The 22,731-nt window shown below is 43.7% G+C and overlaps 2 protein-coding genes across 2 annotated transcripts; one reads left to right on the top strand and one right to left on the bottom strand.

The window, feature by feature from the left end:
• Positions 1–357: 357 nt before the first annotated feature.
• LOC143415606 (uncharacterized) lies at positions 358–2,194 on the top strand. The gene is made up of 8 exons (XM_076880899.1): positions 358–765; positions 838–873; positions 951–1,121; positions 1,253–1,366; positions 1,539–1,601; positions 1,686–1,748; positions 1,836–1,937; positions 2,034–2,194. Exons 1-8 carry the CDS (start codon positions 693–695, stop codon positions 2,135–2,137), a joined length of 726 nt encoding a protein of 241 aa, XP_076737014.1. The 5' UTR covers positions 358–692; the 3' UTR covers positions 2,138–2,194.
• Positions 2,195–8,574: 6,380 nt separating this feature from the next.
• On the bottom strand, positions 8,575–9,816 carry LOC143415590 (uncharacterized protein F54H12.2-like). Its single transcript, XM_076880834.1, has one exon. The coding sequence runs from the start codon at positions 9,814–9,816 to the stop codon at positions 8,575–8,577; it is 1,242 nt and encodes a 413-aa protein (XP_076736949.1).
• Positions 9,817–22,731: the final 12,915 nt, after the last annotated feature.

The following is a 22,731-nucleotide window of genomic DNA, read 5'->3' as shown; positions in this document are numbered from 1 at the left end:
ACACACACACACACACACACCCACCCCCACCCCGCGGACCAAGGAGGAGTGAGTCAGCAGATATCAGTTTTGTTTTTTTTTATGTTTTTTTTCTCAATGCTTATATCCTATAACACGCCCTCCAAAAAAAATATTATTATTATTAAAACATCTATATGAGGTAGGTTTTGCGCAACCTGCTCCTTGTCAGACCAAAGTAGAGAGTTTTTTCTTCAATACTTTAACAATAAGTTTTCTCAATAGATAGAAAATGATGACGCTGAGGAGTCAACATTCGATATTATCATTGCTTGTAACCCTGTTTTTTACATCTCCTCCCCTAAAATAAGCCTTAGCGAGGAAAAAAGCTCATATTCGAATAAGTTTATTAAAGCACCCCCTCTGTGGGAACGAGTCAACCATGAGCCGAGTTTTGTCAACAGCAAGAACAAGGTCAGACAGCAATTGTCCATTTGGTAAAACAAATACCCGTCTCAAAGCCATATTTTACCGTTGCGGAATGGGGGGAAAACAGACGGCGTTCGCAAGAAGGCAATCAAAAAAAACAAACCCCCTCTAACTACCGGTATTGTCAAGAGAAAGATGCGAAAAACAGATGCTTCGCTAGACTAGGATAAAATGAGAGAAGAAGCGGAAGGGGAGTCGCTATCTGTGACAGTTCTACCAATCGCGAGGAAGAATCCGAGAATATTATGTCAGCATCCCGTTCAAACAACGCCGCCGATCAGAGGGCCATCTCGCCGGATCTGTTCATACCTCACCCCGGTAAGTTTTTTTCTTTACGACTTTAAATTATATATCAACAGAGATGTCAATAATTTGATTACTTTCTTTTAGATTTCTACATCAATGATTTCACGCAAGTGGACTACGGTACGTTTAAATAAGTATATACCATTTTTTAAACAAGTTTAGATAGACTTGATTTAACCATGCTCTGATACTTACAGAAACAATCGATAATGCAGTGAGTAACAGCAGAAATCCGGCCGTTTTCCACGGCGAATTAGAAGCCATATCCCCCGCAGAATCTCCGCTGCCGCCGCGTCGAAGAGAAGATGGCACTATTTCCGTCTCCGCATACCGGGAGAACCGCGGAGAAAAAAGTTTTAAAATCGAAGGTAAACAATATGATGCATTATCAGCCATTTTGTTGAATAACAGGATGTGACGGAGTAATCCGAGTGTGCTATACCGCCCCTCCCGACCCGGAGCAGATTTTTTAAAAAAGTTTTGCTTTATTTCTCGACAGAGGTAACCGAGAATATACAGACCCCGCCGCAGCGAAAAGAAGAAGAAGACGACGACGTTATTTTCGTCAACGCATACCGGGAGAACTGCAGGAAAATACCTTTTAAACCAAAAGGTAAACAATATGATGCAATATCCGTCATTTCGATAAATATCAGGATGTGGCGGAGTAATCCGAGTGTGCTATACCGCCCCTCCCGACTTGGAGTGGTATAAAGCGAGCTAAAAAGTTTTTTTTTTTTTTTTTTTTATTAAATCTTTCTCTTTTCTGTTTTATTTCTCGACAGCCGAGATTGCGGATATACCTATTCAACCCCCCTCCGCTACAGACAATCGCGCGGAGGAGCGAGGTAAATAAAAAGTTTTTTCATTCTCGAAAAATAGGAAAGAGGAGGTTTGTTTTCTTAAATCTCTTCTGTTTTATTTCTCGGCAGCCGAGATTGCGGATTTACCTAACCAATCCCCCGCCGCTACAGACAATCGGGCGGAGGAGCGAGGTAAATAAAACGTTTTTTTCATTCTCAAAAAAATAGGAAGGATGAGATTGTTTTCTTAAATCTCTTCTGTTTTATTTTCCCCGACAGAGACCGATACAGAAAATCAGACGGAAGAAAATCAGGCTGAGGAGGAACCGTCCAGATCGCCTCCTATCAGGAGAGTGAGAGCTCCTCTCGGAAGACTGAGAGGTAATTGACGGGGGGATGAATCGAACCTATTAAACTTCTCTGCTCTATAAAAAATGTAAGGTTTAAAAAATACATTCTGTCCGTCTTTTCTTACAGCTCGACGGATGCTTCATAAGAAGAGAATCCTTGAAAAACTCGCTTTCATGTACGTCGCAACAGTTCGCACATTTGCATCGATATACAGACACAAGGACCTGTAAAGTAAAAGCATGTAAAAGTCTGTGAATTAAGAAATAAAGAAAATCATGTCGGAAGAACACAGCATTCCTGAGGCTTTGTTGGAAGCCGTGGCAGAATTAAACAGAAACCATGAACATTTAGCCCCACCGTTAGAAAACAATATAGCCCCACCACCACCAAACGACCCTCTACAACCTTTAGAAAACGCATTGCAGATCCTCCTTCAAAACATTGAAAACGAGCGGCTTGCCGGTCTACTGAACTTTGACCCTCTGCAGCCGATAGAAAATGCTCTTCAGCTCTACGACCGGCAGCAGGGGGAGCAGCAGGTGCAGCAGCAGGTGCAGGTGGAGCAGCAGCATCAGCAGCAGCCCAGGGAGGAGGAGGAGGAGGAGGAGGACCGGCCTGCGGAGCATCAACAAGGAGGAGGAGGATCTCGGGTACAGAACGATGCGGTGACTCGCCGCGAACATTTTAATAATTTCGAAATAAGGCGAGTATTTAACATTCCCTCTCCGGATGAAGCGAGCGACCTCGCTCAATTTTACCTCGACGTCAGGGATAATTTTGTAGATCTAGCGGATAGGGTCAGACCGGAAGTTAGTCGTAACGACCGGGTTCAACTGGAGATCATCAGCGAGCACGCGCGAAATCACTCTGTTTTTAACGTCGACGACGAAAGCGCTGAAAACATTGTACCGGTTTTTGAGGACCTGCTAGCCAGGCTGATACAATCAAACGGAGCGATCGTCGCAGGCTCTCCCCTAGAAATTGTTGTGCAAGTAATTAGAAATCCTAGAGGCGGTGGCAGTAATGACCCGCGTAAAAAGATTCAAAAAATGTTAGACGATGAAATTCTAGTCAAAAAGCGCCGCTGTCTGTACGTGGTAAAAAACAAAAACGATAATCTGTGTTTTGCCATCAACCTGATTCACCTCACTCAACCTCATTTCACAGATAAACAGGCCCTGGAACGCGGCAGAGAGCTGCAGCGTTTAGCGGGGTTGAGCGATCGCACTCAGGTAACTCTCACCGACATAGGTAAATTCGAACAAATACTAAAACGTAAAATCGTCGTGTTTTACCGCCCGCCCGAGGACAGAACTCTTTCATTAATCGAAACAGACTACCCGAACACGCCTCACCCGCTGTACTTATTCTTATTCCACCATCACTATTACGGGATAAAAAATCTAAAAACATTTTTAGGAATTCAGTACATTTGCGACGAATGTCACCGCGGGTATTATAAAAGAGAAGAACACTTTTGCCAAAACCGCTGCAACCTCTGTTTTGACCCCGCATGCCCCTCTCACTTTCTGGACTCTGTAATCTGTACGGATTGTAACAGATCATGTCGCACACGTGCGTGTTATTTAAAGCACAAACAAGCTAGAATTCACTCCGGTTCAGACCTCAGCGTTTGTCAACAATTGTATAAATGTCCGGACTGCAAGCACCTCTCCCGTCGCGGAATGCACAGGTGCACAGCCGCCAGATGTAAAATCTGTCGCGCGGAGCTTCCTCCCGACAACGATCAACACCTGTGTTACATCCAACCTTTGAAACATGAAAACTCTGATAACGCTTCCATAATCTTTTATGACTTTGAAACCTTCCCAGACAGGGAGGGGGCGCACGTCCCTTACCTAGTGTGCACAAAATCTCTAGAAGGAGAAGAGTGGCACGCTTACGGTGTAGACTGTGTTGAAAAGTTTCTCCAAAGATACAGAAGGAAAAGATATAGAGAAACCACGTTCGTTGCGCACAACGCGAAAGGGTTTGACAGCTATTTAATTCTAAGCCACCTGGTGGGGGGTGGGATGACGCCCTCTCTCGTCATGCAAGGCAGTAAAATTATATGTTTCACAGAATCCGATTTCCTTCTCAAATTCATAGACTCGCTTTCTTTTCTCACCATGCGTCTCAGCGCTATGCCCAAAGCTTTAGGCTTCGAGGACAAATCCAAGGGATTTTTTCCTCACAAATTCAGCTCGCGGGACCGTTTAAAATACACGGGTCCGTACCCTCCTCCTTCAGATTACGGGGTGGAACGCATGTCACCAGCCGAAAGGGCAGAGTTTTTGCGTTGGCACTGCGAGGCCTCCCGGGGAGTGTTTAACTTTGAAAAAGAGTCCCTGTATTACTGCCGAAACGACGTTAATATTCTGAGAGAGGCGTGCGTAAAGTTCAGAGATGGGTTTATAGGCGAAACTAAAGTAGACCCTTTCAGCTGCGTCACTATAGCTTCAGCCTGCATGAAAGTGTTTCTCACCAATTTCCTACCCGAAAACAGTTTGGCAATCCCCTCGCCCGACAACTACGGGCGCAGGTTCAGAGCCTATTCGCACGCGTCCATTCAGTGGCTGGAGTGGGTAGCTCACTCTCAGAAAATCCCCGTTCAACACGCTCTCACAACCGGCGGAGAGAAAAAAATAGGCCCGTACTTTGTCGACGGATACGCGTTGATTAATGGGGAAAAGTGGGTGTGGGAATTTCTGGGATGCTTTTATCACGGCTGTCCAAAATGCTACAGGCCTGAGGAAATCTGCCCTTTGACCCGCGCTCCTTACGGGGACCTGCACGCCTCTGCCGAGGCGAGGCTCCGGGAGCTGAGAAACGTTTACAGAGTCCGCACGGTCACTCTGTGGGAGCACGAATGGAACGAGATGAAAAAATCGAACGAGGAGGTTAAAAATTTTATGCGGAGCTACGAAGCCCCGGAACCTCTGTCTCCTCGCTCGGGACTTTACGGAGGCCGCACTTCGGCCTTGAGGCTGCGTTACAGCGCCTCGCCAGGAGAAAATGTGTATTACGTAGACGTCACATCCCTGTACCCTTACGTCAACGCCAAGCGCGCTTACCCTCTGCATCACCCCCAAATCATCAGAGAGAATTTTGCAGACCCTCGCAGTTATTTCGGGCTGATTAGAGCCACCGTTTACCCGCCGCGCGGGCTCTATTTCCCCGTTCTACCGTACAAAACCCCCGGAGGTAAATTAATATTCTCCCTCTGTCGCACCTGCGCCGAGACCAATCAACAAAGCGATCCGTGCCTTCACGACGACGAGGCCAGAGCTCTCACAGGGGTCTGGGTCACCGTCGAGTTTAACAAAGCCTTAGAATTAGGTTACAGAGTGGCTAAAATCACAGAGGTCTGGCACTTTGATAGTCGCAGCAGCGATATTTTTGCCGGTTATATTAACACTTTTCTCAAAGGCAAACAGGAAGCCTCCGGTTATCCTCCGGAAGCTCGCGACGAGGATGAGAGGAACAAATACGTGGAAGAGTACCACAGGCATCAGGGCATACGTTTAGACCCGTCAAAAATAGAGGTGAATCAGGCTAAAAGACAAGTTTCGAAATTGTGTCTCAACAGTTTCTGGGGAAAGTTTGCTCAGAGAACCAACCTGACTCAGACCACTCTGGTCAGAAAACCGAGTCAGTTTTTTAACTACGTCTTTTCAGGACAGTACGTCTTTAAACACGTCTCTTTTTTAAAGACCAAAAAACAGGAAGTGGCTTTAATTCAGTGGAGCTATAACGAGCGGTGCGTGATACCTCCCGGCGCTACCAATAACGTTTTTATTGCCGCATTTACTACAGCCTACGCCCGCCTAAAACTCTACGAGTATTTAGAAAAATTGCAGCGCAGCGTTCTGTACACCGACACCGACTCTCTGATCTACGTAGTGAAAGAGGGGGAGGAACCTTTAGAGCTGGGTAACTATCTAGGGGATCTCACGGACGAATTAGACGGGGACACCATCCAGGAATTTGTCTCCGCGGGTCCAAAGAGTTACGCCTACCGGACCAGAAACAAAAAGAAAATGGTGGTAAAAATGAAAGGAATAACGCAGACGAGAGAATGTTGCGAACGCGTCAATTTCGACAGTATGAGCGGGTTGGTGGAAAGTTACCTTTCTGGTATGAAAGAGGCGGAGCTCCAGACCCCTCAGAACGGAATTCAGAGGGATAAGAGAGGCTTTGTGCTCAAAAACAGAACATTTCAGAAAAAGTTTCGCGTGGTTTACGACAAGAGACGTCTCTTTCCAGACGGTACAACTCTGCCTTTCGGGTACTAGTGTTTTTGTTTTCTTCTAAAAAAAGAATGGAGGAAACTGATTTTGATCACAGACTGAAAGTGCCTTTTTCCTGTCTAGTTGTGGGTCCTAGCGGGTGTGGGAAAACTCATTTTGTAAAGTGTGTTTTGGAAAACTGTGAACGCGTCATGGATACTGTGCCCGCGAATATTGTGTGGATTTATACTTCTTTTCAACCCATGTATGAGGAGCTTTCAAAGACCAATAAAAACATTAAATTTATCGAAGGGCTGCCTGATTCTTTTGAAGATTTCCGAGACGTTCTGGTGGTGCTGGATGACGTCATCTTTCAGGCCTCGGATCACCAGGAAGTGGTTAAAATTTTCACTCAATACCGCCACCATAAAAACGTCTCGGTTATGATGCTAACCCAGAACGTTTTTCATCAGGGAAAATACAGCCGCACCATCAGCTTAAACTCCAATTATATGGTGTTGTTTAAAAACCCCAGAGACAAGCTGCAGATTGAGATTTTGGCCCGTCAGATTTTCCCTTCGCAAAAAACATTTTTCTCAGACAGTTTCAAAGACGCCACCGAGGAGCCCCACGGGTATTTAATCCTCGATCTCACTCCCTCGTGCCCAGAACGCTACAGAGTGCGCGCCGGTCTGCTTCCGGGGCAGTACCCCGTCATTTACCTGCCTAAACCCAAGTAGCCATGTCTCAGCGTATAAAAAGAAACGCAGTCTTACTGCAAGCTCTGTACCACGCGTCGCCGCAGAAACGCAAAGACATTCTCGCTCACAGCTCCCCGGATTTCCTCCAGGCGCTGTGCGAGATAGCTTTAAATCTTTTAAAGGGAAACATACCTCTTTCCGCTCCTCAATACCAAAAACTGAAACGCCAGAAAAAGATCATCAGGCTGCTGGCCGACAAGAAAACGAGTTTAAACCGTAAGCGTCAAGTTTTAAAGAAACAAACGGGAGGGTTTCTTTTCCCTCTGCTGTCCACAGCCGTACCCATTCTAGGGAACCTACTGGGAGGAATATTTCAAAAACGCTGAGATGTTTAAAAAAATGATTCTCGTTCCCTCTCACGAGTTGAAAAAACTGACCCGACCCACCGAGCCTACCGTCAGAGAAACTGCCAAAGACGATTTGGACGAAAAGATGAAAGCCATACTGGAGGATCCGCGGCTAAATTCGTATGAAAAAATCAAAAGATACGAGTCTCTGCTGCGGAGATATCTCACACTCTCTAAACAGGACCGGGACGAGGAGAGTAGGCTGACTTTCCAGCTCCCGCCAGAGGAGGCGCAGCAGCAGGTGCAACAGCAGCAGGTGCAGCAACAAGTGCAGCAACAAGTGCAGCGGCCCAGAGAGGAGGATGATGAAATGATGGAAGAAGTATTAAAATCCTTACCCCCTCGAGATCGCAAAAACGCACGCTACATTATGCAGAAATTACCTGAGGGTGGAGGAGGATGGACAAAGAGGGGTGAATTTGTTTACAAGGGGGATGCGGTGCGGGGTTCGCACATGATCGATCTATTTAAAAACCTCTCCCTCTCTTTTAAAAGTAAAAACCAAACGCGACCGAAAGGATGGAACGCGTTTTTAACTACTTTGGTCGAAACAAACATACCCTCATCCTCAATACATAACCGTATAGCTCGCGATCAGTATGCGCGTCTTAAATCTGTGGAGGAGGAGGAGGAGGGAGGACAGACACCTGCGCGAAGGGGGAGAAAACCTTCTCGGGTCAAAATAACGCTTTCCCCGACCTGGACCTCTATGTAAAATCAAATGTTTTTTTTGTTTACAAATGAAATAAAAAAAACGCTGCAACAAACTTTTTTTTGTTTACGTTTCTTTATTTGATACACACATCTTTAAACTTTTGTAAGGAGCACGCCCCGTGATGACCTCTGCGAGAGCGAGCGGGGCAGCGTCCTTTCAGAAAGTCAGACACCATGTCATCATTTTTAAACACATCGTTATAGTACAGAGAAAGTATTTTACCGACGGATAACCCCTGAGCCTTGTGACATAGATAAAAAATGCAATGTTGCCCGCAAACGACAGACATAGGGTGCTGAAGTTGATGATCGTGATAGAGTATTTTGTCAGAGCGGCCTTCCAGAAACTCTGAGATGACCGAGGGATAGTGAGCAAAGTCGGGAGGGAATCCGTAAGAGTCAAAAAAAGTGGAGGAGCCGTCCTTTTCCAGAGTCAGAGCCAGCCAGTGTTCTCCCCTCAAGTGCGAGGGGTGAGTGTTTACTATAAAGTAGGCGGGGGGTTTAAAGTCGCGCCTCAAAAAGGCCAGCTGGTCCGAGGCCCAAACCCCGCAGAAAACGTCTCCCAAGGCGCGATGTAGAATGTGCTCCAGCTGAAGGTTATCCATGTGTGTATATTTTAGTAATAATCCACCAGCACCTGTCTTTTAGAGTCAATCTCCAGAATTGAGTCGTAGCAGGCGTACACTATGAGAGTTGTGGTTTGAGGTAGAGGAACTCTGAATCTCATCTCCAGCCTCAAATTCCCGTTGGAGACGGGAGACAGGGCGTCAGCATCCTCGCTGGGTTCCAGATTAAAGGCAAAAAGGGCGTACCCTTCGTTAAATTCCCGGCGATCGATGCTCAGAGGTAAATCTTTGAGGTGTCTCCCCGTGGCGGAAAACATGTGATAAAACTCCCTGACCGAATTTCCGCGGTCAAACTGTGGCTGGAAAGCTTTGGCTGGCACCTGCCTGCCGTCCTGACACAACGCCAGATACTCTACATCGTTGTGTCTAAAGTTGAAAGGCGACAGATCCCTCCTCCCGGTGAAGGCGTCGTGATGAACCATGCCCAGGACCACGTATTTGGGCATGGCTCCCAGAAAGAGATTCTCTTGGTTGCAGATCCTGGAATTTTCAGGGATGGAGTAGGTTTTCACAGAAACGCGCGAAAGAGGATAGAGGGCGTTTCCTTTCATCAGGGCCGCGGCGTGCCCCAGCCTGACGGCCGGCGAGACAGTGACCTTTTTAACAAACAGAGAGGCCGAAGTTATTTTCAGAGCAAACTGCGAATCCCGAGTTCCCATCAGACTGAAGGCGTCGCTGTTGCGTATCAATTTAATTCTCAAATCCACAGAGTTCAGCAGGAGCCTCTCGCAGAAGAAAATATCTGCGTGGAGGGGACCCAGCAGGTCCACTTCTCGCGACTCGGCCGTGAAAACGGCTCTCTGTTTTATCCCTCTGTTCGGCCCGTTGCTTATAACTATAGAATCCATGTCTCCAGCAGTGTCTTTGTAAAACAGACCGGCGCTGAATTGACTCTTTAGAGTGTCTTCTGAAAAGTTGAGCAGCGTCTCGATCATGGCCCTGTAAGGATGGGTGGCGCTGGACTGCGAAATCAATCGATCCCCCAGAATAACGTCGCACTGACTGAAAATTGTGTTGAGAGGATAATTGATGAGGGCTACCCCCGCGTCAGGTGGGATGTTGCTCCCGTCCCTTTCCGTAATTTTCACTCTCAGATGGAGCATGGTGTCGTTCAGATCGAGATACTTTTCCCCGTCTCCGGGGATGAAAAATTCGATGGGTGAGTTGTCGTTCAAAGCAGAGAGGGGCTGACATTCTTGATATTTTTTATCCTCTATGGATAGCTGGGTCATGGGAGCCGAAAATAGATCCAGTTCGGCAAGGGTGCATTCGGCAGATTTCTTGTGTAAGAGAGACATTTTTTATTTATTTATTTTCTTCTAAAATATGTCAGAGCTCCTCTGGGGCTTCCTTCTCTTCCCGCTGCCAGCCTTAACTGATTTACTTTTTACTCCGACGCTTTTATTTTTAATCCGCTCGCCCGGAGGGCGTTTCCTCTTCCTGCGGGAGAGCACCATCATACCCCCCGCCCCCTCCTGGCGAGGCTCTGTCAGCTTACCCATCACTCTTTTCACAGCGTCTGTAGCGATATTGGTTGCGGCCGTTTTCAGGTGAGGTTTAGCTACGGCGAACCCGGATTTGAAGAGAGGAGACACGAAACGAAACAGTCTGGAGAAGATGGATCCTATCCCTCTGCCGTACATCACGGGCGCTCCGTAAAAACCCGGAAGGGAACCTCCCACCTGCCCCTCATAATACCTCACAAAACGGTGAGGGTCCTGCGGGAGACGCGCAGCCATTCTCAAGCCGGTTTAAAGTGCAGCTTGACTATCGTTTTCCCGTAAACAAAATCCACGAATCTGTCGCGGTCCGTTTTAATTTCTACGCGTATGGTTTTAATGTATTTTTTAGAAACGCGCAAGTAATGGACAGTATTATGTCTGATGCTGATCACGTCTCCGTAATCGCCTTTCACGTTAAGGACGCTGAGCAACGGTGAGTAACTGTCACCGACCGGCTGGTACTGAACGATGTCGGTGTAGAGAAACAGGTTATATACGCCCGCGTTCATATCGCACGGATACGGAGTAGAGCGCTTTGACAGAGTCCACCACTCGTTCGTTTTCAATCCCAGCATGTAAGCCAGAGGAGGGAAGACCTTTATTTTATGGCTCCCGACTCCTTTGATATCCAGACGCTTGGTGACGTTGTTGAATGAAGCCTCGAAGGACGGGTCGTACTTTTGGATCGCCGGCACCAGATGATCCAATAGATCTTTAACGCGTCCGTAATGACCTCCCCTGCCGAATTTTAAAATCACCAGGGGCTGATCTTCCTCCGTCGTCCGCATCAGCTCCAAGTAGGAGGCGTCCGGCGATAGATTGTACCATGTGCGCGGGTAAATGAATTCGCATAAGCCCACGCTCCATTCTCCGGTCAGCTCGAGGGGTTTGGCCAGATCCACCGTGTAGCAGCCGCTGGTGTTATCTTTAAATAAGCCCTTGCTGGCGTTGGAAGGCAGGGTCACGTAAAACCCTTCGGACTGCATGATGAATTTTAAAAAATGAGCCGAATGATGCGAGGGGTCTCTTTTTTTATACGCCTACCACTTCCGAGGCTTTCACCCAGCTGTTGAATTTATCCGGCCAGTTTTTCCACTTGACAAAAACCTGTTTTTCCCCTCTGACTGTGCGCCGCTTTAAAATCTTCTCCACATGAAACGCTTTGTCCTCGGTCAGTTTCACTTTCTGCAGCTCGGGCTCATAAAACGACCCATCAATGGGGTCCCCGTCATAATCTTGTAATTTATACACGGGTGGCGAACGGTGAAGGACCCTGATCACAGTAAAGATTTCGTCCGTGAAACTCTGTTCGTATTTTTTATCAAATACTCCTCTCAATTTGGATATCCTCACCAGATCCGCCTTCTTAAATTTCAACTTTATTTTAGGACGGGCGGGTGTGTTTCCATACAAGTTGCGAAACACCTGATCCGCGTTCTCGGGGCGCACCTCGGCAGGTGCCATTTTAATGCTGCTGTGATAACTGCGGTTATATCCTTCTAACAGGTCTGGCAACACCTCCAGATAGCGTCTGGTATTGCGCGCGGTGAAATATCTCCACATCCTCGTTTTCAGAGTGCGGTTAAATCTCTCCACCACCGAGGCCTTTAGATCGCTGGCGGTAGCAAAATGGGAGATACTGTGATTTTTCATCAGAGCTTGAAAACTCTTGTTGAAAAACTCTTTTCCCGCATCGGTCTGTAAATTTTCCGGTATTTCACTCTCTCTCAACACAGATTCGAAAGCTTCAGTCACTTCAGAACCCGTCTTCTTTTTCAGGGGGCGGGCGTAAGCCTTTTTTGAAAATACGTCTATGACGGTTAATAAATAATTGAATCCATCGTTGTATTCAGACAGCTGTCTCATGTCGCACAGGTCGGCCTGAAGCTGCTTCAGGGGTTTGGTCACAAACACTCTATTTCTCTTAAATCTTACTCGCGCCGGCTTGTGCAGAGTATAGGCGTCCTGCTCGGATAAAAAATTCTGCACCTTGCGGATATCAACTTTTTTACCGGTTTCATCTTCTAAAGCGCGTCGGAGTCTATTTACTCCTCCGAAACTACCTGGGTGATGCGGGTCATAATACACTTTTTTCATCTCACTTTTCTCGGCCATCTCGTCTTCTGATAAAAAGCTCGTCTGCGTTATAACGTCGCAGGAGTCGGCTTTTATTATTTTATTCAAAAAACCAGAGGGCTTAATGTGCAGAAAACAGGAATACGTTATTCAAAAACCAGAGATGAATGCTTTTTAAATATTTTTTATTCAAAACCAGAGGGTTTAACATGCAAAAAAAAAAAACAGGAATACATTTTTATTCAAAAACCCTGAGATAAAACACGTTTAAAGAATACAAGTAAGTTACAAAAAAAACAGGAATACACTTTTATTCAAAACCCTGAGATAAAACACAGTTATAGAATACAAGTAAGTTACAAAAAAACAGGAATACACTTTTATTCAAAACCCTGAGATAAAACGCAGTTATAGAATACAACAACTTTTTTTTTTTTTTTTTTTTTTTTAAAAACATGAGGTAAACATGTTAAAAAGGTTACAAACAGGATACTTTTTTTTAAAGCATACACGATTAAAAAAACGAGGTAGTTTTTCGTTTTTTAAAAAGAAACAGAATACATGATTAAAATAAAGCAGAATTAAAAAACGAGTTAGGTTTTTTTTTTAAAAGAAACAGAATACACTTTTATTCAAAACCCTGAGATAAAACACAGTTATAGAGTCAAACGGTTACAAAAACTGTTTTTTTTTTCTTTTTTTTTAAAAACATGAGGTAAACATGTTAAAAAGGTTACAAACAAACAGGATACTTTTTTTTAAAGCATACACGATTAAAAAATGAGGTAGGATTTTAAAAAAACAGAATACACGATTAAAAATGAGGTAGGATTTTGGTTTTTTTTTAAAAAAGAAACAGAATACATGGTTTAAAAAACAAGGTTAAATATAGGAAGCATGCAGGAAAAGAATCAGCAACCTTTGTAAAACTCCGTAACCAAACGGAGTTCCCCGATTTTAACCACATCTTGCCCCACCAAATTGTCATAAGCGTCTGTGATGGCGTCAAAGACTTTCCTCACCGATTTCAGCTCATGAAGCAAGGTCTCCGCAACCATCCCGACTTTAACATCCTCAGTTTTGATGTTGCGAGCAATCAACAGCCGTTGAATGGATGGGACAAAGCGAGGAGTGAGCAGTTTCTTTCTGATGTTATAATAATTGTCGGAATAAAAATCATCCTCCAGAATTTGCAGGCACTCGTGTTGTCTCTGGCTGGGGTGGTCTATCTTACATCCATTACATTCGTCGGTGCGGTGCTTGTTTATCACCAAGTTGACCAGATGATAGACAGCAGTTTTCACAGTGTCGATGAATAAAGAAGACGCCCAGCCGTCCATCTCGTCGGTATGCTGCTGCCGCCTCAGGCGCTTCAGAGGCCAGTAACCGGGAGTGTCGGGTACCACCTCGCCCTCGTCAGAAAAACAATCGGTGGAGCAGGTCTCCTCATCGCGAAGCAGGGGTGCAGAGTCCATCTCTCTCTCTCTGAGCTAAAAAAGGCTTTTTGATCGGACTTTTAAAACAGAAGGAAGGGGGGCGTGGTCCGGGAGGGGCGGGGATTTTCAGAAGCTGAGACTTTTCCTTACTCCTACGGCATCCCTCCAGCAGCGGCAAGTTTGAAAAAGAATTGTAATATCCTTCCTCACTTGCAGCATTCTTACGACCCACTCTTTGGCTGGTATAACCATCATGCTGCGAAATAATCCGCAGTCGGGGTTGAATTTTTCCATGACAAAAATGTCAGGGGCATCAGACTCGTCAGTCGAACGCAGACTAGCTCTCATTCTCCATCTCCCTGTGGCCGTGGTTCCTGAAGACCAGACGGTTGACAAGATTGTTTTAGTCTTGATCAGCTGCTCATCGTTGAAGCGTATGCCTCCGTTCCGCGGCGGGGGAGGGGGAATAGCTTCTATTTCTTCTTCCGTAGCTTTTTCTGGAGACGGGGGAATGTTTTCTTTATTCTCAGCGGCTGCTTTCTCCTCTTTTATTTCTGAAGCTGGGGGAATGTTTTCTTTTTTCTCAGGAGCTGCTTTCTCCTCTTTTATTTCTGGAGCTGGGGGCTCATCATCATCATCATCTTCTTCTGGAAGTTTTTCAGCCAGGGGCTCATCATCATCTTCTTCTTCTTCTTCTTCTTCTGTAACTGTGTCGAGAGGATGATCATCATCATCATCATCATCATCAGCTGATTCATCAGAGGAGGAAACATCCTCTACAGAGAGGGTCTTTTCTTTATCCTCATCATTCTCAGCAGCAGTATCCTCTTTTTCATCAGACGAGTCAGAAGGAGGATCTTTTTCATCATCAGCAGCATCATGCTCTTCTTCATCATCAGCAGCATCATGCTCTTCTTCATCACCGAAGACGGAAGGAGGAGGAGGGGGAGGAGAATCTACCTCTCTCCGGGGTCTTTTAGCGGCAACATCTTCCTCTTCAGGAATGGGGAAATCCTCATTTGCCTCTCCGATAGCCATCGCAACCAGCAGCTTCAGCACGGCCCAGTCATTGGGAGTCAGCTTCACAATGCTGCTCGATTCCGTCAAGCTTTCTCCTTCGTTCAACTGATAAAACCAGAGCTCCCCCGATTCATATTTGAATATGTAGCCCCACTTTCCACAACCCTCAGCAGGCAGAGTCCATTCTCCTCGCAAGTTTCTCGGTGCTGGAATTTGGCTGCGGAACATGAAGACGTTCTTACTTCTTCCTTCTTTCCGCGGAGTGTCGGTTGCTTCGGGTCTGGTACTGTAGACAGACACCGGCGTATCGCTGATAATCGACGAGGCCCACTCGCTGCTGCTGCCGCCCATGCTCGAGGGTTCTGCGGGAGAGCAGATTTCTTCACCGTCCAAGTAAACAGGACCGCTGGAGGGCTGCAGAAGGAAAGAATCCATCTTGTGTGTGTGAGAGACTTTGAAATTGTGACGGGACTCCTCTCTCTGGTTTTTATTCTCCTCCCTCGCTGCAGTCCCTCCCACTAAAAACTTTTTTTTTTCACATCAACAGATGGCGCTCTTCCGGGGGTTCACCCCTCCTTTCTCGGGCTGCAATTCGTTACGGTTAGCAACAGATGGCGCGCTTCCGGGGGTTCACCCCTCCTTTCTCGGGGTGCAATTCGTTACGGTTAGCAACAGATGGCGCGCTTCCGGGGTCCGCCCCCCTTTCTCAGGATACGATTCGTCACGCGGGGGGTTTCCCACCCCCCTTTCTCCGGATACGATTCGTCACGCGGGGGTTTCCCACGGAGGGGAGGGGCGGGGGGTCAAAAGGTCGTGATTAGGGCCATCAATCACTTCGGATCAAATTTTGTCATAAGCTGTATGGGATTATCTCTCTTATATACATATAATAATGTACAACACATTATGGGGTATGTTACTTCTCTGAGGTCTTGCCTCCATGCACTTATGCAATTAACCGCTAGACGGGTATATTTATAAATAATATTACATTAGGGAAATTTTCCCAGACATATTTTTGACCTGGGGGTAGAATTGATTGTGAAATGGAAACGGAAAATGCTTATGAACTTGCAAATTAAAAACATGATGCATTTAAAGTAGCCCTTTTTCATTTTTATTTAAGAAGAGAATTTGTTCCACTGTGCGATGGCCGAACCTGTTCCTTTTCGTGGAGATAATTTCTCCTGCCTTAAGGAAAATCCCTTTACATGGAACAGAAGAGGCTGGAGTGCAGAGAAACTGGTAGAGATGCAGTTATACAGTCTACCTGGGCCCCACAAACTATCAGCTAAAGAGAATAAAGAAATTCAATTGCTGCACATTTGGCAGACTAACATTTTCAGATTAATTAAACAATAAAATATATATTTTTACAACATTACATGTAAAGAATCAAGTGGAAGTTTTTCTAAAGTTATTTAATGATATTTATATTATGGAAGCAGATTTTTGACATTTTACCTTTTTCCCGTTTTCAGATAAAATAAACACGCACAAAACAAAAGCAAACGGCCAGAACACAAAGCTGGAAAACCCACCGGATTGACAAAAATCAACTCAAAATACTCCCACACAACAGAACCTCCTCTATTCCTCGCTGGCTCCAAATCTCTCAGTGGAATGATCAGTGGTTCGCTATCTGTCACCATCAAAACACTCCACAAATCCCGCGAATGATTCGCTTCCTTATAAACCATTGAATCAGATACCGAAGCAGTTAGGCTCTAAATGAAGCTTCGGACGTCACTGATCATGTGACTCTGGCCAAACGAATCAAGCTTCGACACAGTGCTTCTGAAGCAGTGTGTTGATTTTTTTGACACACGCACCGGAGCTTCAGCTTCAAGCGGACCATCACTACTATTTACTTATCACCTTCCTTGCTGCTTAAGTTATGCTACATCACACAGCCTTATAAGCTGAAAATATTGGCTCAATAATTTTTAAACCTGGTTGCTTTCTCACAGTGTTGTGTTCATATGTTACACAAATATTGCATTCCTTGTATTTTATGTTTACATGCTGTAATGTTGGCAGTGAACCTCTGAAAGTCTGTCCTGATGTCAATTATGGTGAAGTGGTGTGTTGACAGTGTAACGGCAGCATTGGTGTGGTGTGAGAGTCCAGCGTCAGCCTTTATGTTGGACACTAATCTTGTATACAGAAACACTAATAAAGAATCAATCATGAATAATTGTTGTTCAGACATTAGCTCCTGATGGAGAAACTCCTTCTTTATCACAGCTCTGATGGGGCTACAGCTCACTTTCACACTAATCAAGCTCTTTGTTTCAATTCTGTGATTCTTATTTGCAAACCTCTGCCTGCTAAACCCCCTGCTTCTTTTTCTGTTACACCAGCTCGACTGTGCAACAAGCGTTTTCATAGATTTCTTTTAACAGCTGATTTTGGGCTAAGTCCAGCTGTTAAAATGCGGTGGCTGTCCCCTTACATTTACTCTGTTTGTGTCAGAACAATAAATGGACCGTAAGTGGCGCTCCATAAGGGAGCACACTTATTCCTCCTACAGTTTATTAAAGCTTGACAAATGAAACATGAGCCACACACTGAGACAAGTCTGAGGGCGGAGCTTGTGCAGCATAATCAGAGCTGTCCCCATGGAGACAAAATCCATCCTACAGTTTGGGAAGTTAGGGGATCATCTTTCCTGTGGCTTCTGGCTTTCCTATATAATGCACCATTACATTGCTAACATGCTTGTCTTTAACTACTGCAGCTTCTACTATTGTGTTTCTGTAAAAAACTGTTCAATGTTTTGTTTTTCAGCTAAGTTTAACAGATGCATGAAGCTGTTGGAATCATTCACAAGCCTGAGTTTTGAAGCATTTTCAAATATGCTGATGTCCTCAATGACATGTCACAAACTTGATTTGTGTCTGTAATACTTGGTGTTAAATGATTTAACTTAATGCTTCAGATATTAATCAGATACCTTCTTTTCAGTTTAAGGCTTTCGTTTCTTTGTTAAGACAACAAAATTGGTTGTAACTCAATGCATATCATCATTGATTTACAACTTACTTTTTTGTCAGTAAATGTGTGTTTGTAATTAAAATGTAATGATCATCTTACTGTTTCCCACTTGTGAATATTTTTCTATACTGATTGAAATAATCCCATAAGGAGAGATGGTGTGGAAAAACGAAACCTGATTTATTGGGATACAGATATTCATGAAGCTATTTGACGGTTAGACTCCCACAGAGTCTGGATGCTGATGGTGCTGTAGTTGAAGATAGAGGCATGCTTCAAAGAAGGCAGCTGAGAAAATGATTGGACCGTGGAAGTGATTTGAAGTATTGTTGAGTATGACAGTGCAGGGAAATGGAAGTGATGGCAAGAATAAAGAGCAAGGAAGCAGCAGGAAAAAAATGGTGTCCAGCTTGTGTCACTGAATAATGCGAGTTTGATTGATGACCCTAGCCTTGACCTTTTGACCCTACCGGAAGTACTCCGGAAGTGACTAATCGAATCCAGATGTGTGTAATATGATCCATAAGCGTGATGAATTGTATCCAGTGAGGGGAGGAGGGTACTCTGGAAGTCTCTAATCGATTCCATATGTGTGACTAATCACATCCGGTGGGAGAAAAAGGAGGTGTGGTTCCTGGGGGGGATGCTTCAGGGATAATTCTGATCAGAGAGGGGGGGGTATGGTTACTGGGGAGGGAGAAAAAGTTCAGGGGGGTAACGCAGCAGATAACCATTTTCTCGGTAAAAAGCTATTTCTTTTTTCAATAGCGGCTTTATTTTGCTTTCTTACGTTAATCTTATTACAGGCGCAATAAAATAAAAACCTTTAAGATTATCTGACTAGTAACGGATTGCATTTATATATATATATATATATATATATATATATATATATATATATATATATATATAGATATATATATATATAGATATATATATATATATATATATAGTGCCGGGGGGAGGCAAGCTACACCATTGCTTGTATGTGTAAAAATAACCCAGAGTTTAAAAAAAAAAAAAAAAGCACCGCGCCCATATTCAAAACTCGGTCCTATTTAGAAATTGGCCCCAAACAATTTTACACGCTCGGATGAGGTATTGTGTGGGAAAGACTTTTCTGTTTTTAGAGTCACTTTTCCAACGGGTTTTCTCATTAGTTGGAAACTCTCGACAGACAGAAATCCTAAAAGAAAACGGTCTTGTTTTACAAACATCAAGGAGGAGTCAACTACCCCTCTAATCGAAATTAGTATTTCTCAATACTTGTAACCTAGCAAATAATTTCATACAGGTCTCAAGTCCTTGTATGTTTAAAAAACACAAAAACAAAACAAAAAAAACCCTTACTTAAAAAAAGCACCGCGCACATATTCAGAACTCAATCCTAAATAATTTTATTGAATCACCCCGATCAGGTATTTCTGGTTTTGTGCAGCCACTCCTTCTCAGACCAAAGTAAAGAGTTTTTCTTCATTTTTGAGCTACTTTTACAACAGGTTTTCTCATTAGCAGAAACGCTCAATAGACAGAAAAACAGAAACCCTAAAAGAAAACGGCCATGTTTTACGCACATCAAGGAGTCAGATGACCGTCGGTTCATCCCGGTCAATTACCTCCGAGAGCTCGGGATGCTTCCTCCATCGGGTACCATAAGCGTATAAGAAAAAAAACCAAAAAACCTCCTGACCACTCTGGGTCAGGAGGGGCGATATAGCATGGAACGGTCAGATGACTACGCCGGATGGAAGCATAACCGGAAGCGTCCCAGGGACTTTCTATTTGACCTTCATCCTGCTCCATGATCAACCGTAAAATGTTTCCTCAATATTGCTGTAATGTAACAACAAAGTTAGTTTTTTAAGATCAGACAGGGGTACAGTCCCAAAACATTCCTTACACATTCCCGCAGTCACCAAATTAGCATGTGTGGCACCCTCGGAAACTAGTTAAAAGAAAAACACGATACTGTTTAGTTATGGTGAACACTTACCTCAACTTTGATGCTTTTTTTCTCAGCTATTTAATCTGAAAAAAGTAAACGTGCTACAAGGACAGCTTCGACACAATGCACATTGCAGAGTACATGAATGGGAAGTAGGAATTCCTCCTCTCTATACTTACACTCCTCCCTAACAAAGGCCAAGTCATCATCTCCAAATTGTGTGACCTACTATTTGAGTTTCATTGGAGTGTATCCAAGTGCACGAGATGTAAAACAATGTATTAGTTTGTTTAAGCCATTCACCGAGTCCACGTCAAGATGCCATTCATTTAAGAGACTAATATTTTTTTGAATTTAAATTGTGCTTACTTCAACGCAGTAACATTAAAAATAAAACATATTAGAACTAATTTTTGCTGGACACAAGAACAACTCGAGCATCTTTTTCGGGAGCTGAACTAGTGCTTACAAGTTTGCCGTGCCCCTGGGGACCAGTGCGAGGTTGTGCGGCAGATCCCGGCGTGGAGGGTCCAGACACTCCCACAGCGCAGACTTTGCTATCCGCACAGAGCGTTTCTGGTGTGGCTTATGCAGAAGAGACAATACAGCGTGTTTCTCTGCTCCCGGTAAGCATGTCTGTTGTAGCCTGCCCTTTATAAATATCTCTTTTATTTCATGTCTATTTAAGCGTAATTTATGACAGTATGTTTGCACTGAAGCACCGCAGCAATTTCCTAATGTTGTAAACCTGCTCAACATTTGGCAATAAAACCCTTTCTGATTCTGATTCTGATTCTTTGATTATTCAAACAGTGTTTAAAATGTGACTCGTTTGTTATCCAAAAACATTTTATCTGTGCTACTGATTTAAAATATACAGATATATATTTCAAGTCTTTAGCTCAAATAGACTCTTGAGCATATTCATATAGCAAAATCCACATAACCAGTGTGCACCCTAATGTACATCTTTGAACTGTATGTTAATCAGTACATGAAGCGTACCTCTGAAAAGAGTCCATCATTTGTGAATCTATTGATTTGTTTTTCTAGCTGCAGTTTTCACAAACTGCGGATGATGAAATCTTCTTTATTTTAGAAAATGTCTTTAAACTATCACTGCTCCTACACAGTAAAGAATGGAGTGTCAATATTTCAGAGTAAACCTATTTTAACCTAGATAGAGTATTTACAACTCTATGAGGAGTAAACCAGCTCTATCAGAGTTAAAAGTCAGTGTAAAGTTTGTTAGTCACGCAGTGAAGACTTAACTCCACACAGTGTTGATTATTACCAGTCCGCAGGCGTGTGCGGCCTCAGAGCTCTAATGCACATGGAATTTTCTCCAAAGAGCTGCCACAATCAGGTAAGTGAAGTTAACATTCCCATACTGGTAACATTGTTTAAAAGGTATTTTTAAACTAAATAGCTCTTTATAGTTTCACTGATGTCGAGTGAGGACATGTTAGCAGCATTTACCCATAGGTTTAATGACATTCCAGTAGCTACATGCTAGCAGTTGCTAAAAGTTCAGATGTTCGTTATCTTCTCACTGCGTTAATATGAACCTAAAACATTTTAACTATGTATTTCTTCTAAATGCTGTCTAAATAATATCATTGTCACATGTCAAATCGCACAGTTTGAACAACTAAATTACCGTTTATCAGTAAGCTAATAATTGCTAATTAGCTTACGTAAGCGAACATACTTTCAGAAAAAGTGGGTAACATTACTATAAAGTTAACTTTACTGGTTTATATTATTTTAAGCAAATGCCAAAGGCATACACTACTTTAGAGTTTTGGTCATTATTTAGTAAGAAATATGTATTTTGTGTAAATTAACTGATAGCAATGTTAATGACATGTTAAGTAATATTAAGTAATGTTTCTATTTTATAGAAAAGTTTAAGAGTAGGCAAAAACCAAATCTCTGAGAGATGCAACCAGAAGACGGATGAGAAACATACTTGAGGCTGAGATGACAGAATAACGTGGGTAAGAATCAAAAATGTAAGATATAAAGAAACATTTTTAACATTGTATTATTTTTAATTGTGATGTTTAATGCCAATTATTGAATTTATACATTAGGACATCTCCCCCTAAAAGCGTAAGAGTGATGTATGCGCAGGGCATTGTTGCACTGTCTCCATATCTGGAAGACCCATATTCACAACATGGATATGTAAGTAAAGGGAACTTTTCAACATTAAATACATAATTGCCCTCAGAAATGTTGATAACATAGTCCTTCTTCGTTTATTTAATTACATAGAAACATTACTACGATCCAGAGAGCAGTTCAGGATACATTGCATGGCGGTTGAAGACCATTCAAAGAAAAGCTGTGGAGGAAAGAAGCGTCTGAGTTTGCAAATCTCCCAAAAGTAAGTTCACTTATCACTTAAATGATACTGATGTAATTTGTAGGCAGGATTCAATCAAACACCTCTCTATGTTCTGTATTTTTGAATTACAGATAGAACAAGATTTCCGACTCCTTTTTTGTGAGGTCACTGGGAGCAAATTCTTGGAGAGGTGGCCCACCAATCTCAAAGCAAAGGTTGTAAAGGAAAGTCATGGACTTGTCCCCACCTCAGAGCTCTTGGAGTTAATGTGCAATGCTGAGTCAGGTACTGAAGTTGAGAATGGTATGATTGTGACTGTTTTTATTTGCCATTGTTGGTTATATAGGTAATTCTGTCAATGTATTTTTGGAATAATTCTTTGTTTATTCGTCTGTAGGCTGGGACAGTGACTTGTCTACTATCTTGCTGCTGCTACATCTGCTACCACCATCTGCACAAGGGCGAAAGGGACCAGGAAAGATGTCTGCATCTCAAGCTGTCAATAACCTCATCAAATTCCCAAAGGTATGTTGTTTAAAATATACTTTCCATCACCTCTATTTTCATGGACAGTGAGCTAATCTACTGTCAGAGGATAGTCACTTAATACTGTTGTTTAATGTGTTGTTGTAGGCTGGAACCAGTGTACAGCAGCATCTAGACTGTGGCTAAGGGGGTTGGGAAGCGCATCTGTAAATGGAAGGTCGCCGGTTCGATCCCCGGCCTCATTATTATTATTATTATTATTATTATTATTAACATCACTCGAAGCAGTCAGCCCTACCTTCTCACTCAGGGATCCACAAGAAGCAGCATTC

Source organism: Maylandia zebra, unplaced genomic scaffold (assembly GCF_041146795.1).
Source record: "Maylandia zebra isolate NMK-2024a unplaced genomic scaffold, Mzebra_GT3a scaffold01, whole genome shotgun sequence".
NCBI lineage: Eukaryota > Metazoa > Chordata > Actinopteri > Cichliformes > Cichlidae > Maylandia > Maylandia zebra.
The sequence above is the reverse complement of the archived record's forward strand: the minus strand, read 5'-3'. Positions and strand labels throughout refer to the sequence as shown.

Excerpts from the sequence above, each read along its gene's own strand:
- LOC143415590 (XM_076880834.1), bottom strand. The coding sequence starts at position 9,816 with ATGACCCAGCTATCCATAGAGGATAAAAAATATCAAGAATGTCAGCCC.
- LOC143415606 (XM_076880899.1), top strand. The coding sequence starts at position 693 with ATGTCAGCATCCCGTTCAAACAACGCCGCCGATCAGAGGGCCATCTCG. Across the intron at positions 766-837 it reads TCTGTTCATACCTCACCCCG|ATTTCTACATCAATGATTTC; the intron begins GTAAGTTTTTTT and ends ACTTTCTTTTAG. Across the intron at positions 1,749-1,835 it reads CAATCGGGCGGAGGAGCGAG|AGACCGATACAGAAAATCAG; the intron begins GTAAATAAAACG and ends TTTCCCCGACAG.